Below are 19628 nucleotides of genomic sequence, written 5' to 3' on the forward strand. Positions count from 1 at the left end.
ATTTCTGATGTCGTTATGTTTATCAGGGGCGCACGGCCTGGAGGCGGCACCCGGCCCAGGGCGCGCCCCTCTCGCCCGCCCCGGCCCGCCCGCGACCCCGCTCCGAGGGGCCGTCCTCCGGAGGGGCGGCCGGACGGAGCGCGGGCGGCGAGGGGCGGCCTCAACGCCGTCCCTTTCGCCGCGGCTCGTTTCTTTCTCCCGTTTCCTTTGTCTGTTCCCCGCCCGCCGCGGTGGGGACTGTTAGCGAACAGAAGCGCAGCCTCAAGATGGCTGATGGCCACGACGATCCGCGGGACGACTTGCCGGGCCCGGCCTACGAGAGCTGCGAGGCCGCGGAGCTCGCCTGCCCCGCCGAGCGCAGCGGCCACGTAGCCGTGGGCGACGGGCGCCACATGTTCGTCTGGGGCGGCTACAAGGTCAGTGGGCCCCGCCGCGGCGGCGCTCGGGGTGACCGGGGCCGGGGCCGCGGGCCCGGCGGGCGGACCAGCGCGGCCGGCGCCGCGCCCCGACTGACCCCTGGGCTCCCCCCTGGTTTCCCTGCGTGTGGGAACCTTCTCTCGAACCCGGGCCCGTCCCAAGGCTCCCGGGCTGTCACGCCGCCCTCCCGCCCGCACCCTCCCCGCTGCTCGCGGCGGCGCGGCTGTTGGAGCTCGGAGCGTTGTGTGGGGCGAGGGCAGGGTGGGCGGCGCCTGGTGACTAACCGTGTTTTTATTTAAAAGCCGGGGTGTGTGTGAGAGGTGGCGGGGTGCGGCACCGAGGTCTTGGGCCCGCCGGCACCGCTGGGCACTGACGGGGCGGCGGGGGTGTAGGCACCCCCTCCCGGAGTTCGAGGCCGCGGGAGCCGTCGCCCCTCACTCCCCGCCCGCCCCGGTCCTGCCGCCTGTGCGGGTGGCCATCGCTCTGCTGTGGGAACATTGTAGGGCTGCTCCCGCTGAGACAGGCTGGAATTTGTCGGAAGAAACCTCTGTTAAGAAAATTAATGGAAACGCTCCACAGTAACCAACTGTATCAGCAGCTCCTTGACCCTAATGATAAAGATGTACTTTGTTGCCAGTTGCATTTCTTCTCTCCCTCTGCCAGGGGACGCCTCCCCACGTTAAACCTTGCCCACTAGTTCTCTCTCGCTCCTAAGAACTTCCCAATAACACTCCACATTCTAGATTTGTGTCATCTGCTCAGTTGGCTCCAATGCATTCCCACCAAAGCCATTCTTTTTAGTCCCTTTTCGTCTTAGCCCTGGCGCGTGTGGCTCGGCTGGGCATCCTCTCCTGCACTGAAAGGTCGCTGGTTCCATTCCAGGTCATGGCACAGGCCCAGGCTTCAGGTTCGGTACCTGGGTGGGGTGTGTATGGGAGACAACCAATGCATGTCTCTCTCACAAGGATATTCCTCTCTCCCTTCCTCTCCCTAAAAATCAATGAAAACATACTGGGGGGAAAATTATCTCCTCCCTCCCCCATTGGTTTGAAATCTAGGCCACTACACCTGTTCCTTTGATGACTTGTTTTGTGACTCTGGCAGTAAATTTCAGTTGATGGTAGTTGATCTGATCACAGTTGACAGCTTGTGAGATGACTCAAAGGGTAGATGGGATGAAGTGCGGTGGCAGCCCTGATTATTTCATGTAGTTTAACAACAAAAGCATTTTTTTTGCCAGTCTAATTTGTGTTTTCCTCAGCCTCTATGAGTAGGTGCTTAGAGGGCACTTGTTAAGAGGAAGAGGGGTAGGTATGTGGTGACCCTTATTGAAATGTAAGTAACTTCCAAGGAGAAAAGTAAACCTGTTGGTCAATCATATTTCAGTCTAAACTACTTTATTCAAAATTCTGTCTGTAAAGTTCAGCATTGAGGGAATGGGGCTTTCTTTGGGCATGGGGAGGGGTGGGGTAGTCAGGGTAGAATATTTCTGGTGCTGTTTTTGAGGTCCTGGCTGCTGAGGGCTGAGGCAGGGTTGAGGCGTTTCGGTGAACTAGGTGGGTGTTAGAAACAGGCTATCCATATACTGGCCGGAACCTGAGAGTAGGCTCAGGAAGCTCTTGCAGGTTGTTTGAAGGCAGTAAACCCTAGCTTCTCACACAGTAGTCAGTTGCCCTCTCCAGGCCAGGCTCATCTCCTCAGGGTCAGCCTCCTGTCTTCTAGCCTTTCCCTTTGCAAGGGGTGGAGTGAAAAGCAACAAGTTCACATGACGGCCGGGTGCTCTATTCCTGTATAATACTCAAGCTTATTGGACTCTGACACCCATTCTCAGTGAACTGCAATTGTTGACTGTATGTTGACATTGTTCAGAAAGTGGCCAGCGAGGCTCAAAGGCTGGAGAGGTCAGATAGCAGTTGAAGTTGCAACTTCAGGGAAAGAAGGCTGAAATCCTGGTTCTACCATTACTTGCCAAGTACCTTCGGCAAATCACCTCTCTAAAAAACCTGTTTTCTTGAAATACCAACTACGTTTAAGGGTGGTTGTGAGGGTTAAATAAAGCAATCCATGGGTAGCACTCAGCTAGTTCTAAGAGCATATGGTACACACAGTCTGTTAAAAATTATTACCTGAAGGAAATGGAGCAGAACAAGGAACTTAAAATATTGCATAAGGACTTAATATTTGCATATTTGCAGTGCTGCCCTCTCTGCGTTTTGGTAGAGAATGCATGGGTCAAAGGAAACAATGGCTAGAAAACTATATACATCATGTGCCAGTGTGGGTGAAGAGTTAAAGGTAGACCTTTCTTTAGTCTGCTGACCACCGCACGGGGATACTCTCTCCTGAAGCCATGCAACTGACATTTGGTGCACGGTCTGTTCAGGATCAAGTGGCCTTGGAGATTTCCTGACCTCTTACCTTCCTGCACCACGGCACCTACACCGTTATAACTGCTCTCTCAAAAATTGGAAATAAGAGCTGTCTATAGTAAGCATTACTTTTGAGTATGTGGCATGGGGTGGGGAGGACTGTGCATTTGATGGATTTGTTGGACCTATTTAATTTTCCATAATTCTCAGTATCTCAAATTAGATATGAAAAAACATACAATAGTGCCTCTAGAATACCAATTATTTTTATATTTTCAATTTTCTCTTTTTGGTTCTTAGAGTAACCAAGTCAGAGGATTATATGACTTTTATCTGCCTAGAGAAGAACTATGGATCTACAACATGGAGACTGGAAGATGGTAATTAGATTTATAAGAGGGACTAAAACATTCAAATACTGTTGCAAACAAAAAGAAACTCTGTAAAGCCCATTCTAATCAATAAAAACATTTTAGTTAAAGATGCTAAGCTATATGTTCTGAAAACAGTGTTGTGCTAGTTTGGCCTTACTGCTAAGCTTACTCTTTAGCGTCTCTTCAGAAATATCAGTAATTACTAGATATTTTTATGATCCTTGGAGAAATTTCTATTCAGGGCTCTATAAAGTATCATAGTATTAAAATAGAGGTAGAGGCTTCAGATTCTGGAATGGAAATACAATAAAAGTTCCACATATGTATTTTTCAAGATGTTATGTCTTTTGTTATGTGGCATCTTGAATGCAAAAAATTATAGATTGTATGTACTAGAAATAAAGGTGGTTTTTTTAATGAGTTCTAACATTAAAATTTCCATAAAATAGTATGTTTTGTTTAAAAAACAAAACTAACGTAAATTTGCCTTCCGTGGGGATATGCTGAAAGGGTCTTTTGCTAGTCTCATAGCAGTGGGACTCAAGAGTATGTCCGTGGCAGGATTAACGCGATTCTCAAAAGGCTGGGTTAGTCGTGTTTGAGGATTTATGAAGTAGTCTTCCTCCGTGGTTTGCACTGTGAGAGCTTTGTGCTTTACATATATTACATATTATAGATCTCAGAACTGGAATAGTACTCCCACTTGATTTAACAGTTAAACTAAGCATGTTAGGATTCTTCTGTACATAGTTAATCGGTGTTTTCTGAGCTGTTTGCCAATCTTTTTCTAGATAATTGGAAATGTGTAATAGTATTCCTGTAATATGGAATTCTACATATTTTAAAAAATCAGCCCCATAGCCCTAGCTGGTCTGGCTCAGGGATAGAGCCTCAGCCTGGGGACTCAAGGGTCCCAGGTTCTATTCCGGTCAAGGGCATGTACCTCGGTTGCAGGCTCCTCCCCGGCCTGGGCCCTGGTGGGCTCATGTAGGAGGCAACCAATGGATGTATTTCTGTCTGTCTTTCCCGCTCTCTAAAAAAGTAATAGAAAAATATTCTTGTGTGAGGAATAAAAAATAAATGAATAAATAAAAATAATAAGTCAGCCCCATAATTTTAAAAAAATAAGCCTATTAAAACTTAAAACCTTATTATAAAGTGATATTGTGAGAAGACCTTGAGTGACCTATTAATATTCTGAATCCTCTATTTCTTAATTAGTCTTGATTCAGCTTTATTTTTAGATTCAGAATGTGTCAAAATATGCAAAGCACTGAGAGCAGTGCCTGACCTATAGTAAGTACTACATAAGTGTCTGTAGTATTACATACGATCTGAATCAGATTCATTTGAATGGCTAAAGGTGACCAAATAAAAACACCTACTGAATTAATCTGTCAGGACTGGGACGTTGTTTTCCTGGCCCAGTCAAGAACAAAAAACAAAACAACCACTTTATGGCCATGTAAATAAAAAGCAAACAATTTAGTTTAAAAAACATAAAATGGTGTGCTCCTGGAGTAATGTGACACTGTAGCTTTTAGAAGCTCTCATTTGGCCTCTGTGCAGGACCAGCTGGCAAAGCCTGTGGAATGAAGAGGAAAGAGCTCATTCTTTGAATTAATTTTAGAGCTAGATGAGACCCTAGACATTATCTAGTCAACCTGTTCATTTTATTTTTTCCCCGTTTATTGTGGAAATAGAAGAAAAATAAAAATATTTTTGCATTTCCCTTGTGGGAGGCTTATTTACATTGCTTTCCTCTCAGGAAAAAAATGAACACTGAAGGTGATGTTCCTCCTTCCATGTCAGGAAGCTGTGCCGTGTGTGTAGACAGGATGCTGTACTTGTTCGGAGGACACCACTCACGAGGCAATACGAATAAGGTTAGTGTTTCTAAGGGTTACGGTTCACGGCAGTTTTATTCTTTCTTTAGACAACTTGAGACTTCTATGGTTACCCATAGCTATTCCTGTCCCAGTTAAAAAATATGTGTACTTGATTATGGTATGAATGTGCATTTCAGTATTTTGTCTACCAGTTTGTATTTACCTAGGCCTTTTATAAAATCAACTTGGTTGGTAACCTGTGTGCAGTAACTTCCTATGTTGTTTTTCTTTGTGTTCTTTGCAGCTACTTGTTCTTTTAGCAACCTGGAGTGTTAGATGAATAACAGTAAATTAGATGAAAACGAGGTAATCATGGGGGGGCAGGGTAAAAATTAACAGGCCACCACTCAGAAAGCCATAAGGATAAATTAACACTGGCAAAATTGTATCTACTAACATTTCTATGATCTGGCACCATGAGATACTGTCATTCAGACTTTGTTCATGTTTTACCCAAATAGGAAAAAGATGATCAGTTGTTCTCTCAGGCCAGGAGAGACAGATGAAGTCAGTCAGAAAGGTGCATATGATCTAGGCAGACTAAAAATTCATTTATTTGGCAACTTCTTGGGCACCTTGTATGCTGAGCACTTGGTTAGACATTGGAGACTCAGATGAATGAGTCTGTGCCTCCTGGAGCTCATTCTAGAAGGGACACATATAACAGGTAAATGATTTCAGTAGCATATGGTACAGAGATACACAGAGCCTGGCTATTGTAATAGCTCAGTAAATATTTTTGAATCTGAAAAAGACTCCTTGACATTGTGTTTGGTAGGAAGGTGATTCTTGAATAATACAGTTCAAAGGGGGAGGCAAGATATAGGTGTCAAGATGCAGAAGTGTAAACAAATATGTTGTTCATGGAAATGTCAAATGGCCCAATGTAGATGGAGCATATGGCTGAGATGGTTTCAAACTGCTCCTAGGAATTCCAGGGCACCTGTGAGAGGAGCATAATGGTGTTAGGTGGCTCCAGACCACCCCTTCCGCTACCATTTTAACAAGTGTAGCACCATTTTAGTTTTTATATTTTAGGCTTTTACTTAAAGATTTTGTTTAAAGAAAGGGTTCTGAAGCATAGCTATAGGCTGTAGTTGAACCATGTATTTTTCAGGGCTAAGGAGAAAAATAATTTTGCACAACATGAGGAAGCTTGAGAAAGAGAGCTGTGGCTTTCAGAGAAATTGTAGTCATAATATATCAAGTGGCTTGGGAGTCTTAAGTAAAAAAATAAAAAATAAAAAAATAAAAATAAATATATAATTTTCAAGCACCTGGATGTGAACCCTTAAAGATAGACCAATGTTTAATCTTTTAAGATTTGTCCTTAGCTCCTAGAGTTAAGTAGGCACATAGGACATGTTTTTGTTAAGTTGAATTTGGAGTGCAATTGCTGAGTCTGATTTTTTTTTTTTTTGGTTATACCATCCTGATAACCATAAATTAGATCAGTAAACTCTAAGTGCCTATCTAAGCCCAGAATGTAAACCAATATATTCTATTCCCTCACCAAAAAAGTGTGGCTGTGGAAAAAAAAAATTAGCTGAACTAAACAGGATGCTTAGTGACTTAGGTAACTTATATTCTGGCACAAGTTCCTTATCTAGACTCAAGAACAGTTTGTAGACACATAGGTAGTATTGAATTAGATGATATTATTATAAATCACAGCAAAGTTAAATACCAAGGTTGAATTTCTTGCACAAAACCAGATCTAACTGAAACCATTGCTTTTGACAGTTCTACATGCTGGATTTAAGGTCTACAGACAGAGTATTACAGTGGGAAAGAATTGATTGCCAAGGAATTCCTCCGTCATCAAAGGATAAACTTGGTGTCTGGGTATATAAAAACAGGTGAGTTAGCAGCAGCACTAAGGTTTGGGGTTTTATGTGGAAAGTGGTTTGCCTTCAAGTATCTTTAGCCAATAACCTTTGTAATTGTAGAATGTATGAGGATTAAGTGAATTAATACATCAAAGCACTTAGCATAGCCCTGAGACATATAGCTGTTATTATGAGTATTTTCATATACTCAACTGTGCCTTTGCAACTCATGTAACAAAGAAAAATCTCTTATATACTAACTTGCGTATCTGAATTTTTAGTGTCTTATGTTTTTGTTTTAATATAATAGGTTAATATTTTTTGGAGGGTATGGATATTTACCTGAAGATAAAGTATTGGGAACTTTTGAATTTGATGAAACATCTTTTTGGGTAAGGGAAGTTTCATATTTGCATATAGCCTGCTTAGTATGTTGAAATAATACATTTTGTTTGGTAGTAGTTTTGTTCACTTTGTTAATAATTAATAAATCAGACCAAGGCTATATAATTTTGCAAACACTCTTTGTAAAGTAATTGTAAAATAACTCAGATTCTTACTATTTTCTGTAGAATTCAAGTCACCCAAGAGGATGGAATGATCATGTACATATTTTAGACACTGAAACATTTATCTGGAGTCAGCCTCTAACTACTGTGAGTTACTAAAGACTAATGGATTATTAAAGCATGACTATTAGAGAAAGGAAGTTGGGAGGTGGTGGTAAGATTGATAGTTCATTCTTCTTGTTTTCTGGAGAAGGGCCATAGCTTTCATAATTCTCCAAGCACTCTAGAACTCAGAAAAGTTTAATGAATGTGTAGATCATCCCAGCATCTATTATCTAATAGATATTGAGTGCTACTGTTTGTAATTAAATAAATGACCTAGCACTATATTGGAACTTAAGTTACTCAAATATCAGTTTCTTTCTCCTCTGATTACAGATGTTATATAATGTGCTAGCTTTCAGATAAAAATAAAACAAGCATTCTGTTTTAGTAATACACCTCAAAAATGTAAAATTAAAAGTCCCAGTTTTACTAGTGTGCTTTAGTACTATTGACTAGAAGTCTACACTTCAGCTTGAAAGCTCAAGTGTCTGCATATTCTTATGTGGAAAGTGGTTTGTCATTCAAGTACCCTCAGCCCAAACCGTTGTAACCGTAGAACATATGAGGAGTAAATGAATTAATACATCAAAGCACTTAACATAGCACCATTATTATATGAGTATCTTCATATACTGAAGACTCTGGTATTTATAAAACATTCCCTTACTTAATAAATTGCTTATTAACTTTAATAGGGTAAAGCACCTTCACCTCGCGCTGCCCATGCCTGTGCAACAGTTGGAAACAAGGGCTTTGTGTTTGGAGGCAGATATAGGGTGAGTATATAAACAGTTTCAATGACTTGCTTTGAATTATTCAAAATGGTAACTATTTAATTATCCTTTTTTAGGATGCTAGAATGAATGATCTTCACTATCTTAATCTGGATACATGGGAGTGGAATGAATTGTAGGTATTACGTTAGATAATTATTTAGAAAAGTTTTTCAAAAAATTTCAATGGCTTTTTTCCCTTTTCTCTATTATTAGTATAAAATGTACTTGCTTAAATTTTCTGTATTTCCAGTTCCCATTAACTATGTGCCTGGCATATAGTATGTGCTCAATGTTTGTTGAAAAGAAAAGGTCTAAAGTTGACCGTCAAAGAAAATAGTTCATTCTAAAGTATGTAGTTAATACCAAAAAGCGTTTTTAAATTTAAAGTCTCTTTTTTCTTTAATTCCATATAAATTTTAAAAGAAAACTTCAATATTTCTTTACTTTTAGAAGTCAGTATTATAACTTAGCTATTATTTTCAGAATTCCACAAGGCATGTGCCCAGTTGGCCGATCTTGGCACTCACTGACACCAGTTTCTTCAGATCATCTCTTTCTCTTTGGAGGATTTACCACTGATAAACAGCCACTAAGTAAGTCGTTTAAAAATATGAGCCCTGCCCTAGCCAGTTGGGCTCAGTGGACAGAGCCTGTGGACTGAAGGGTCCCAGGTTCGATTCTGGTCAAGGGCACATGCCCGGGTTTCTGGAGGCCCAGTAGGGGGCGTGCAGGAGGCAGCCAATCAGTGATTCTCATCATTAATATTTCTCTCTCTCTCTCCCTCTCCCTTCCTCTCTGAAATCAATAAAAATATATTTAAAAAAAAAAAATGAGCCCAGCTGGTGTGTGTCAGTGGTTGAGTGTCAACCCATGAATCAGGTCATGGTTTGATTCCCAGTCAGGTCACATGTCCGGGTTGTGGGCTCAATCCCCAGTAGAGGGCATGCAGGAGAAATTGATGTTTCTCTCTCTCTCTCCCTCTCCCTTCCTCTCTCTGAAATCAATTTAAAACCACCTCTCTCAACTTTTCTTTTTTAAAAAAGTGATAAATTATCATTCATCATATATACTTAGTTGGAAAAAATTAGTCTATTTGGATGTATTAGGGCTACAGGGTCAGTTGGAAGGTTGCTATTAATTTTGACCCTATAATATAACCCTGTTAATTGTTTTCTGTAAAGAAATGTCCTGGAATACTTAAAGGCCCTGCTGAAGGACTCTAATATGCAAGGGCTTACTTGGTTTATTGCAGAGGATAAAAGGAAATATACTTTCTCTTATCTATCACAATCTGATTGATAACCTTTCTTGCTAAAGCTATGTCCTTTAAATATCAATATCACATTGGTAGAATAACATACTTCATAGTTGTTTTTTTGTTTCAATCAGGTGATGCCTGGACTTACTGTATCAGTAAAAATGAATGGCTACAGTTTAATCATCCCTACACTGACAAACCAAGGTATGAACTATTTAAAAAGGTAATTCTCTTGCAGGCTCAGTCCCCAGTGTGGGGCATACAGGAGGCAGCCAATCGACGATTCTCTCTCATCAATGATGTTTCTTTCTTTCTTCCGCCCCTTTCCTCTCTGAAATCAATAAAGATATATTTTTTTAAAAAGGTAATTCTTATACTAAATTAATGAGGTCCATAAAGGTGTACAAGACAGAATGATAAATACCCTAGCATTCACTAAGGTTTAACATCAGGCCTTTTGAAAGAAAAAAAACAACAACAAACCCATCCTAGTATCAGATGCTTTCTTTTCCATCATCTCTGAAAGATAGGACTGGAGTTTGATTTTCACTTTTTCCTTTATCATAAAATTACTGATATAGTTAACATTTATAATCAAGTTCTTTACCTAAGTGAACTGAACTGCATCTAGGCTACTATTAAAAAAAGAAAAAGAAAAGGAACTGGAAAGGAGAGAATTTCAAAACCTTAATTAATGTATATAGGAAAAAATCAAGAACTTTCCGTTAGATTTTCAATGGCACTGCATAACAAAGAGTAAGAAGTCAAGCCATCGAAAAAGAAGAGCCCATTAAACACCCAGTTATTTTTGTTGTTATCCTCAAAAAGAACTGTTACAAAGACTGGAAAGGAAATGATAGTCAAACTAGGTGTTCAAAGCACATTAAGATATGTCATCCTGCATTTTTCCTAAGCCTCTAACCTCAGTATAGTCAGGCCACTAAGACTGTTTGGCACAAATATTCTTTCCATAGAATCATCAGGCCTTCAGAGGCTTTGTTTCCTCAGGCAGATTCAGCATACCTCAGATGTAAGGCCAACTGGCCCTGTCTATGAAAAGCAGAAGAGGACATATACCACACAGATCTGTATTGCTAACAAAGATCTAGAGAACAGTGTCAGTTCAAACCCCTCACTGCATAGGAGGTCTGGACCAAAGAGGAAATGCTGACATCCAAATAAAACATTGATTTTTCTAGCTTTGGCTACTTTTCTTTCAGGTAATTGCTTCTCACTCCATGATGTTTTGTTCTGAACTAAAGATCTCTAGTCTTTATGTCATCAGTCTCTCTAGTATAAATGATCAATTTGGTGTTTTGGGTGACTGCAAACTCAAGCTTTTGTTTTGAATGTAGATTATGGCATACAGCTTGTGCCAGTGATGAAGGAGAAGTAATTGTTTTTGGTGGGTGTGCCAATAACCTTCTTGTCCATCACAGAGCGGTAAGTATACTATCTTATGTTAAAGGAGACTTCATAATATTGCTGAAACTTATTTGTGAAGTATTTGCTTTTTAATGTGTTCTTCTTATCTATTTTTCAGGCACACAGTAATGAAGTACTCATATTTTCAGTTCAACCAAAATCTCTTGTAAGGTAAGTAGCTTTTTATTTGGAACTTTAGAGTATTTAAAATAGTGCTCTTGAAAAACTAGGTTTATGGATAATTTAAAAGGGTACTAACAAGTTTTTATGGATCCAACTAACCAGTTCCTATGAAAATCTTTAAAGAAAATGGTTTCTTTCTTTTTAATAGCTTATCAAGTGAGGGTACTTCTAAACAGCAAAGTGAAATTATTTTTCTCTTCCCTTATTCTTTCAGGCTAAGCTTAGAAGCAGTCATTTGCTTTAAAGAAATGTTAGCCAACTCGTGGAACTGCCTTCCAAAACACTTACTTCACAGTGTTCATCAGAGGTTTGGTAGTAATAACACTTCTGGGTCTTAGGTTTCATAGATCATGCCTCTGATCACCTTGCATGGACAGCAATTCTGTGAACATCAAAGAGTGGCATCATTTGTATAGTTACATGCATTGTGTAGCTTTGCAGCTTTTTGGTTTTAATGTGCATGTGAATGGCCTAGAGAACCTATTTTTGTGTCCAAAGTTTACAATAAATGTATTTAACACCAGTAAAATTGTCTTCCGTTAAAACAAAGGAAAATTAATACTTGGGCTTTACCCCAAGGAATGGTTGTTATATTTCCTTTTTGATAACTTCAAGATATCTATCGGTAGAAACATACTTATTCTTACCACCTAAAGTGGTGAAGTTATTTTTCCCCCTCTTATTGAGAGTATGTTGGGTTGACACTGGTTAACATTATACAGGTTTCAGGTACACAATTCCACAACACATCATCTATACACTTATACTACCCCCCAAGTTGAAGTTATTATTTTCAAAAATTAATTTAGATGTTTTTTAATGGCAAGAATAGTCTATTTTGTTGTACTTACAATATGAGGCTACATAGTTATAAAATTTTTTTAAACATCAATTTCAAATGGAAAAATACTCTCAATAGGACTGAAAACTGGTAAATAAATTCTGGAAGGACAAATAGCTGTTTAGTACTTTGACCTTAAATGCTTTGGTATAGGGTCTTGGGGAATTGGTCATGTTGAATCTAAGTAGCTGTTATTTGATCATTTAAAAAGTAGCAGTTTTGAGGCTCATAAAAGAATGGAAATAAGGTATGACCTTATTCCCCATTCTGCTAGGAGACAGAAGAAAACTGGGTCTGGAGTCTTTTCTGACTCTAACCCTAAAAGTGCACTTCTGACATTATAGGTTAAGGTACTCAGTAACATGCCACTGATACTAGAGGTGGAAAATAAAATGGTACAGAACTGAATGAGATTACAAGAAAGAAGGTGAAAAGTGAGGGTGTATAAATGCATGGAAATGTTCAACACCAATTTCTTCAAAGTGTTATTCCTTAAGCTTAGTCATGGGAATTATTTATATTTTAAATCTGGTCTAATATACATTTTGACAAGTATAAGGCAGAAGGAAACTTACTCCTTCAATACTTAGGGTTTTCAAGACTCAATTCTAAATGTTTAACTGCCCCCAACCACCACCACCAGAAAAAAAACAAAACCCAACAACTTGTGATTGGCCTGTGAGTGATAGATATATTAGACATTATATACAGTAGACTACCAAGTCAATAGTCTAAGTAATTGAGCCATTTCACTATTCAATTTCTTTACAGCATGAATACTTATTAACCTCACAAATTTCGAGAAAATTTAGAATAACTACAGATGTATACAATTAGCATTTAACTGTCCACAAATATTTTGGAAATCCTATCATAGACAGTGTCTCCTCTCTATAAAAGTGGAATAAAACAAGAGTAAGTCCTTTTGGCAGATATAGCAAGGCAATGTTTAGTTCATTTTTAAAAGCCGAAGTCTTGTTACACAGTTTTTTCATCTTTGAACTTCCAAAAGACTATAAAAGTGGCTCTTCTTAATATATTTTAGGATTTCATTTCAGCTATTTCCTCTTTATATTCAGAAGATTGGGTGCAGACACTTTCACTTTGCCAGGAATGTTTCTTGATAAATCCGTGTCCTAAAAAAAGAGAATTGCTGAATATTTTCACATTCTATATGGTCAATCATATTTCTTTTTATGACAGTTTATGTATCCTGTGCTATCAAAAGAAAGGCACTTCTAAAATTTTTATGTGAAGTGATTCTACTTATTTGATACTGCTTCTAGGAAGCATTTTCTACCAAGTAGCTGCAACATGCATCTACTAAATAAATCAAGAACAAAAAAACAGCAAGTAACCGCTGACATTTTCAGAATGTTCTGCAATCTTCAGAAAGTTCAGGAGGAATACCTTACCTTTACGCTGCGGAATAAGTCTTTTTCTCTTGCTGTTGCTTCTTTGGAATGCATGAAACTATGCAAGGCTGTTTTTGCAGCTGTAAACAGAAATTAGAAGAATCTAGTTCTGTTCAGTCAAGAAATGTTTAAAATGACAATTCAAAAAAGTTTTTAAATACCTTTTCCCTTTTTCTGAATTCCAGGAGTAAGTTTCACTTTGTATCTTTAAAGAGGAATTGTATATGTTAGTAAACAGATATTACAAACAACTCATAAATCACTGTTGTGACAGCTGCTTTAGTTAAATGGTGATGACTTACTTATAGTTTGTCATGGTGGTATAAGGGGCACACATTGGAATGGCAAACAGTAGTACATCTTCAGCATGTGGCTGTCCCGTCAAAGAGTCAAACAGATTTTCCTAAAAAGGGAAAACAAACAATTATTAAAGTAATTCACATCACTTCTAAAAAAAACAACAAACTCTAAAACCTGTCAAAATAGTATCTCAATGTATTTTTATCCTTTTCTGATTGATAGTCGTAAGCTCTGCTTTATAGCTCTGAAGAGCTTAAGACCAATGGTGTTTAAATATATATTTTTGATTACTTATCATTTTTCCTAGCATAATGAGAAATGAGAAAATGATTTTCAAAATGGCACTCATAATCCATTTAAGAGAAAGGGAGAAAAAAACTTGCTGGGTGTTACTTGAGTTGTGGGAAACTACTATGGATTAAAATGAAACATGACAATGACCACAAATAGATTTAGATCCATTGCATGGAAATGGGACTGATACTTTGGCTAGACCAGTGGTTCTCAACCAGGGGGTTTTGCCCCCAGAACACACTGGGCAATGTCTGGAGACATTTTTGGTGGTCACAAATGGGGGGGAGGAGTGTGTGGGTGGGTGAGGGGGCGGGGGCGGGGAGATAGAGCGCTACTGACATCTAGTGGGTAAAGACCAAGGATGGGACAGCTACCCACAACAAAGAATTATCCATCCCCAAATATTCATAGTGCTGAAGTGGAAAATTTCAGGGCTAGAAGAGCCTTCTCTCTTACCTTAAGGAGAACTCCTAGGGCTTAGAGTTTCCCATTTGGTGGCTGCCTATAAGATTGCCCATATTTTTTAACATGAGTAAATTTAGAGACAAAATGCTTGGTACTACGTGCCATGAGCTCTTCTAAATCTTTTACGTATGTTACCTTAGTTCTCAAAACAGCTCTCTCCTATTAGGGACAGTTATCATCCCCATTCTTCAGAGGACGGAACAGGCACAAAAAATGATGTTTCCAAGGTTGCAATTATATGTAGCAAAGTTGGGATTCAAACCCAGAGTGTCTGACTAGTGTCTTAGCCTTTTCAGTTTTAATTAGTTGTGTCAAACGTTCTGGGAGATGAAGTGCAGTCAAAGTGTTGTGGTAGGGACCCCGACAAAAGCATACCTCGTTTCCCTGTTGCTCCAGATCTTGCTCTTCCTGCTCCAAATATAAAATTTTAAAAGTCAGCTATAACTGAAATCAAAATTCCACACTATTAAAAACTATGAGAAAGAAATAGTGATTTAACAAGACTGCCACATCTAATTTTTGTGTTCTTCCATGTCCCAATACTCTGACTGAATTAATTTGTGTCTAATGATTCAAAAAGCAATGCCATTCAAAGAGAAAAAGGATTGTTCTTTGAGGTTTGAAAAAAGGACTTTCCCATACAGCAGCGATTTTCAACCTTTTCCATCCCATGGCACACATAAAGTAATTACTAAGATTCTGCAGCACATCAAAAAATATATATATTGCCGATCTGACCAAAAAATAAATATAATTTTGATTTATTCACACTGGACAGCTATTGTGTTTGCTGTTGTCTTTTTTTTTTTTTTAATCTAAGGGAAAAGAGGTCAGTGCTCCTGACTAAATAGTCAGGTATTACATGTTTTAAAAATTCTTGAGGCACACCAGTTGAAAATCGCTGCCACAGAGTATATACTGAAGCGGTGAATGTTATAAGGACAATTTAAATGACAAACAGCCCTGGCCCATGTGGCTCAGTTGGAGATTATCCTGTGAACCAAAGGGTTGCTGGTTCAATTCCTGGTCAGGGCACATACCCAAGTTTCAGACTCAATCCCTAGTATGGGGCGTGCAGGAGGCAGCCAATCGATGTTCCTCTCTCACAATGATGTCTCTCTCTCCCTCTCCCTTCCTCTATCTCTAAAAATCAATAAAACATTTTGTAAACAAAAAAATAAAAATGACAAATAACTAAGCTTGATGCATTTGCCAAGGAAAAAGAAAACAGAATTTTGATAAACAGAACTTTTATACTTTAGTCTCTGTTCAACAGTTTTAGGATAACTTTTCACACAGTAAGATAAGCTTAATTTTTGCTCACATTAAAAACCTATCTGGACATAATATGTCCATGAAAGAACATTCAAAATTAACACCTTTAATGAATACTTGTAAGTCTAAGGTTTACAGAATAAATTATAAGTATGAGAACTAAAAATTTGAGGACTGAAATGAATTTTAATATTAGTAAACAACAGGGGAAAATAGCAACACATTTAGAATCTCCATGAACATTACCTGCACTCATGGAACACAAAGTTAAAACCAAAGCTTCAACTGCCATAAATGAAAATACAGGCTGAATAAAATTTTTTACAAATTTAAGTCCTTTGCTCAGAATTTCAAGAAGATGTATGTATTCATGTAAGAAGATATACTTAGGGCTAGCTTTGTACTCATTTGATAGAATAACCAGGCAACCATCTTAACTGGAAAAAATGTTAACTTCTCATGGTTTTGAAATCAGGGCACTTGGCACTTTTGATTGTGTAGCCATTCACAACATTACGTAAGATAACATAGCATTTATTCCTGTAGAAAAACCTCGAGAAGTGCAAACTTATTTTCGACTCATCTTAACAACAGTCCCAATTATTTGTCTTATTTTAACTGAGTTCCCACCAGAATCAAATAAAGCCTGTTTCAGAAAACTGATTATTTTAAAAGACTTGTGATAAACTTTATCAACTATGAACACCACCATTTTTATGTTTATGTACTGGAATCTTAGTCTTATAGGTTTATTTCTAGGGTGACTTTCCATCAAGGATAGGGTTATTACTTGTCCTGGTTTTAGCACTGTTAAGTCTCATGTCCTGAGAACCCTAGAATGATTGGTCACCCTAAGAAGTAAAAGCCCACATGTGTATGGTAACCTTACCTTGTCATCATGTGGATCATCTACAGCCAAGTCTTGTAACTCATGAGTTATAACCTCAAAGGATGGGGTTTCTTTCTTTATGCTGTCTGAGACCTGTAGTCCTCCTCTAGGTTTCTGGGGCTGTTTCTTCACTGGTTCGTCCTTCATTTTTCCTTTCTTCCCCTTCTTCCCTTTCTCTTCTTTATTTGAACCTGCAGACTTCAATTCATAGAGGAAAGAAGTTAATGTCAGTATTTTCAATATTGTCAATATTTTAACAAAAGTGTATTGACTACCTAGCATATATAATAGGCAGGGGTCTGGATGCCCCTTGAAAAGCAAAGGAAGAAAATATTTTTAGATATTACTTACCCCCAGCAATTTCATAATGAGTTCACGGTCTTCTTCATCTTGGTCCTTGTATTTTTCCTTCATTTTTTTCATTTTACTCTACAAAATCAAAAGATTTTTGTTGGAAAAATTCCGCAGTAAAAAAAAATGAGAACAAATGTTGGCAAAGAAAAATCGCTTCTTTAGTTCTCTGTCAAAAATGCTATTGAGCCCTAGCTGGTTTGGCTCAGTGGATAGAGCGTCGGCCTGCGGACTCAAGGGTCCCAGGTTCGATTCCAGTCAAGGGCATGTACCTTGGTTGCGGGCACATCCCCAGTAGGGGGTGTGCAGGAGACAGCTGATCGATGTTTCTCTCTCATCGATGTTTCTAACTCTCTATCCCTCTCCTTTCCTCTCTGTAAAAAATCAATAAAGTATATTTTTTAAAAAATGCTATTGAGCAAGGCACCATTCTAAAGATAGATAAATCATAGTCCTCACCCCTCAAGGAATTTACCATCTGGTGGAAAAAGAAGATACATATAAGAGTATGAATAAATTGCCGAGGCCGGTTTGGCTCAGTGGATGGAGCGTCGGCCTGCGGACTGAGGGGTCCCGGGTTCAATTCCAGTCGGGGGCATGTGCCTTGGTTGCGGGCACATCCCCAGTGGGAGATGTGCAGGAGGCAGCTGGTTGATGTTTCTCTCTCATCGATGTTTCTGACTCTCTATCTCTCTTCCTTCCTCTCTGTAAAAAATCAATAAAAATATAAAAATAAAAAATAATAAAATATCAATTAAAAAACTTAAAAAAAAAAGAGTATGAATAAATTAATGCAACATATTCTAAATACAGTAGAGGTACATACAAATTATTTCTAAGATAATTTTGAGAAAGACATTTCTTTGAGCTTGAGCAAGAACTGGAGGGGGGGAATAAAGCAAAACTTGAAAGTCTTAAAGAAATACATTTTATAGTATCTGGGAAAATAGGAAAAGCAAGATTATAATGTAAAGACAAGACAGTAATAATAGCAAGTCATTGCATTTGGTGGGAGTCAGGATATACATACAGAGGAGAAACAGGAAACAAGGCAGCACAGATAGGCTGGGTAGTTACTATCAAGGCTCTTAAGACTGAATTTTATCAATGGAACTAGTGAAATCTTTACTCAAACTACATATCCAAATCATCCTAGTGCTTTTTAAAACTACAGACTTGTATCTAGGTCTCAAATTCAAAGATTTTTGTCTTGATTAGACTTAACTGGGGCCCAAACAACAAATTCCTAATTTTTAAATGTTTCTTTAAACAGGACACACACACATAAAAGATTGGTAAGTCCGAATTTATTAAAATTAACAAATGCTGCTCATCAAAAAACACTATTATAAAAGTGAAAAGAAATCAAGTCTCAAAATGTGAAAAGTATTGGGCCCTGGTCGGTGTGCTCAGTTGGCTGGAGCATCATCCTGTGCACCGAAGGGTTAAGGGTTTGATTCCTGGTCAGGGCACATACCCAGGTTGTGGGTTTGATTCCTGGTCGGGGTACATATGGGGGGCAACTGATGAATGTTTCTCACATCAATGTTTCTCTCTCTTCCTCTCCCTCTGCCTTCTTTTCTCTCTAAAATGAATAAAACATGTCCTTGGGTGAAGATTAAAACAATAATATTTAAAAACTGTGAAAAGTGTAATACATATATCAATAAAAGACGTATTCAGTATTTAAGAGAACACAAAGTGCTCAATATAATTAGTCATCAGGGACATGCAAATTAAAGCAAAAATAAGATTTCAGTATATCTACACTTAAACGACCAAAAAATAACCTTACAATACCAAAAGTTAGTGAGGATATGAAGCAACTGGAAAGCAACTAGAATTCTGACACAGTGCTTGTTGGGAAATGGTACATGTACTCTGGAAACTAGTATTAACACAACAGAAATGCATAAATGACAATACAACCCAGCAATACTCCTACTCACTAAAACACAACAGAAATGCATAAATGACATAGATAAGCATATGAACTACTTTTATATGCAACATGCATAACATACAATGTTGAGTGAAACATGCTGGACAAAGGAGTATATAACATATGATTGTTTTTATATAAAGCTCAAAAACAGGCAAAATAATCTAGTGAGTAATAATAATGTTTTTGGCCCAGCCGGTGTGGCTCAATGGTTGAGCACTGACCCAAGTGAACCAAGAGGTTACTGGTTCAATTCCCAGTCAGGGCACATGCCAGGGTTGCGGGCTAGGTCCCACTAGGGGGCGTGCAGGAGACAGCTGATCAAAGATGTTTCTATCTCTATCCCTCTCCCTTCCTCAATTTCTAAAAAAAAAAAAAAATCAGTAAAAACATTTTTTAAAGAAGTAATATTTTGGATGGGATGCTATTTAGAAAGAGACAAGAGTGAGTTGTGCATTTTATTATATGTACACTAGAGGCCCGGTGCATGAAATTCTTGCACTTGGAGGAGGGGGTCCCCCAGCCTGGCCTGTGCCTTCTCACAGTGCGGGAGCCCCGCGATCAATTACCCCAAAGAGGTAGGCCGGAGCTGGGGACCTGCCCCGCGGCACGTGAGGCAGTGGGGACTCTCCACTGCGACTTGCCTCCTCCGCACGAGGCAGCGGGGACTCTCCGCCAGGACCTGCCTCCTCTGTGTGAGGCAGCAGAGATGCTGGGACCGG

At 38.9% G+C, this 19628-nt stretch overlaps 2 protein-coding genes across 16 annotated transcripts in view; one reads left to right on the forward strand and one right to left on the reverse strand.

The window, feature by feature from the left end:
• The first annotated feature begins 81 nt into the window (after positions 1-81).
• Positions 82-11657, forward strand: KLHDC2 (kelch domain containing 2). Of its 6 annotated transcripts, none has more exons than XR_002828981.1 (14): positions 82-416; positions 3087-3166; positions 4929-5046; positions 6793-6908; positions 7189-7270; positions 7451-7534; positions 8188-8268; positions 8343-8401; positions 8752-8861; positions 9658-9730; positions 9873-9890; positions 10501-10746; positions 10882-10969; positions 11070-11122. XR_002828981.1 is itself a non-coding variant. In XM_023753082.1 (14 exons), the coding sequence occupies exons 3-14, from the start codon at positions 3150-3152 to the stop codon at positions 11470-11472; spliced, it is 1005 nt and encodes a 334-aa protein (XP_023608850.1). In that variant the 5' UTR covers positions 286-416; positions 2729-2904; positions 3087-3149; the 3' UTR covers positions 11473-11657. The 6 variants fall into 6 exon arrangements, 3 of the variants coding, with proteins under 3 accessions (XP_006087873.1, XP_023608850.1, XP_006087874.1); XM_023753082.1 differs by lacking the exons at positions 9873-9890; positions 10501-10746 and adding exons at positions 2729-2904; positions 11349-11657 and having other exon boundaries at positions 286-416; XM_006087812.3 differs by lacking the exons at positions 9873-9890; positions 10501-10746 and adding exons at positions 2801-2904; positions 11349-11657 and having other exon boundaries at positions 289-416.
• A 277-nt stretch (positions 11658-11934) lies between these two features.
• The window catches only part of NEMF (nuclear export mediator factor), a 69525-nt gene continuing 61831 nt past the window's right edge, over positions 11935-19628 (reverse strand). For 7 of the 10 annotated variants that reach the window (XM_023753077.1, XM_014454980.2, XM_014454979.2 and 4 more), the window contains 7 exons: positions 16965-17042; positions 16614-16811; positions 14825-14860; positions 13693-13793; positions 13552-13595; positions 13391-13470; positions 11935-13111 (listed from right to left, as the gene is read on the reverse strand). In XM_023753077.1, coding sequence (XP_023608845.1) covers positions 13034-13111; positions 13391-13470; positions 13552-13595; positions 13693-13793; positions 14825-14860; positions 16614-16811; positions 16965-17042 — 615 coding nt within the window. In that variant the 3' untranslated portion in view covers positions 11935-13033. Of the gene's footprint in view, positions 13112-13390; positions 13471-13551; positions 13596-13692; positions 13794-14824; positions 14861-16613; positions 16812-16964; positions 17043-17294; positions 17443-19628 lie in introns of those variants that run through there. The other 3 variants (XM_006087810.3, XM_023753074.1, XM_023753079.1) reach the window with 3 other exon arrangements.

Source organism: Myotis lucifugus, unplaced genomic scaffold, assembly GCF_000147115.1.
Source record: "Myotis lucifugus unplaced genomic scaffold, Myoluc2.0 scaffold_41, whole genome shotgun sequence".
Taxonomy (NCBI): Eukaryota; Metazoa; Chordata; class Mammalia; order Chiroptera; family Vespertilionidae; genus Myotis; species Myotis lucifugus.

Excerpts from the sequence above, each read along its gene's own strand:
- KLHDC2 (XM_006087811.3), top strand. The coding sequence starts at position 267 with ATGGCTGATGGCCACGACGATCCGCGGGACGACTTGCCGGGCCCGGCC. Across the intron at positions 7,535-8,187 it reads GGAGTCAGCCTCTAACTACT|GGTAAAGCACCTTCACCTCG; the intron begins GTGAGTTACTAA and ends TAACTTTAATAG. Across the intron at positions 9,731-10,881 it reads CCCTACACTGACAAACCAAG|ATTATGGCATACAGCTTGTG; the intron begins GTATGAACTATT and ends TTTTGAATGTAG.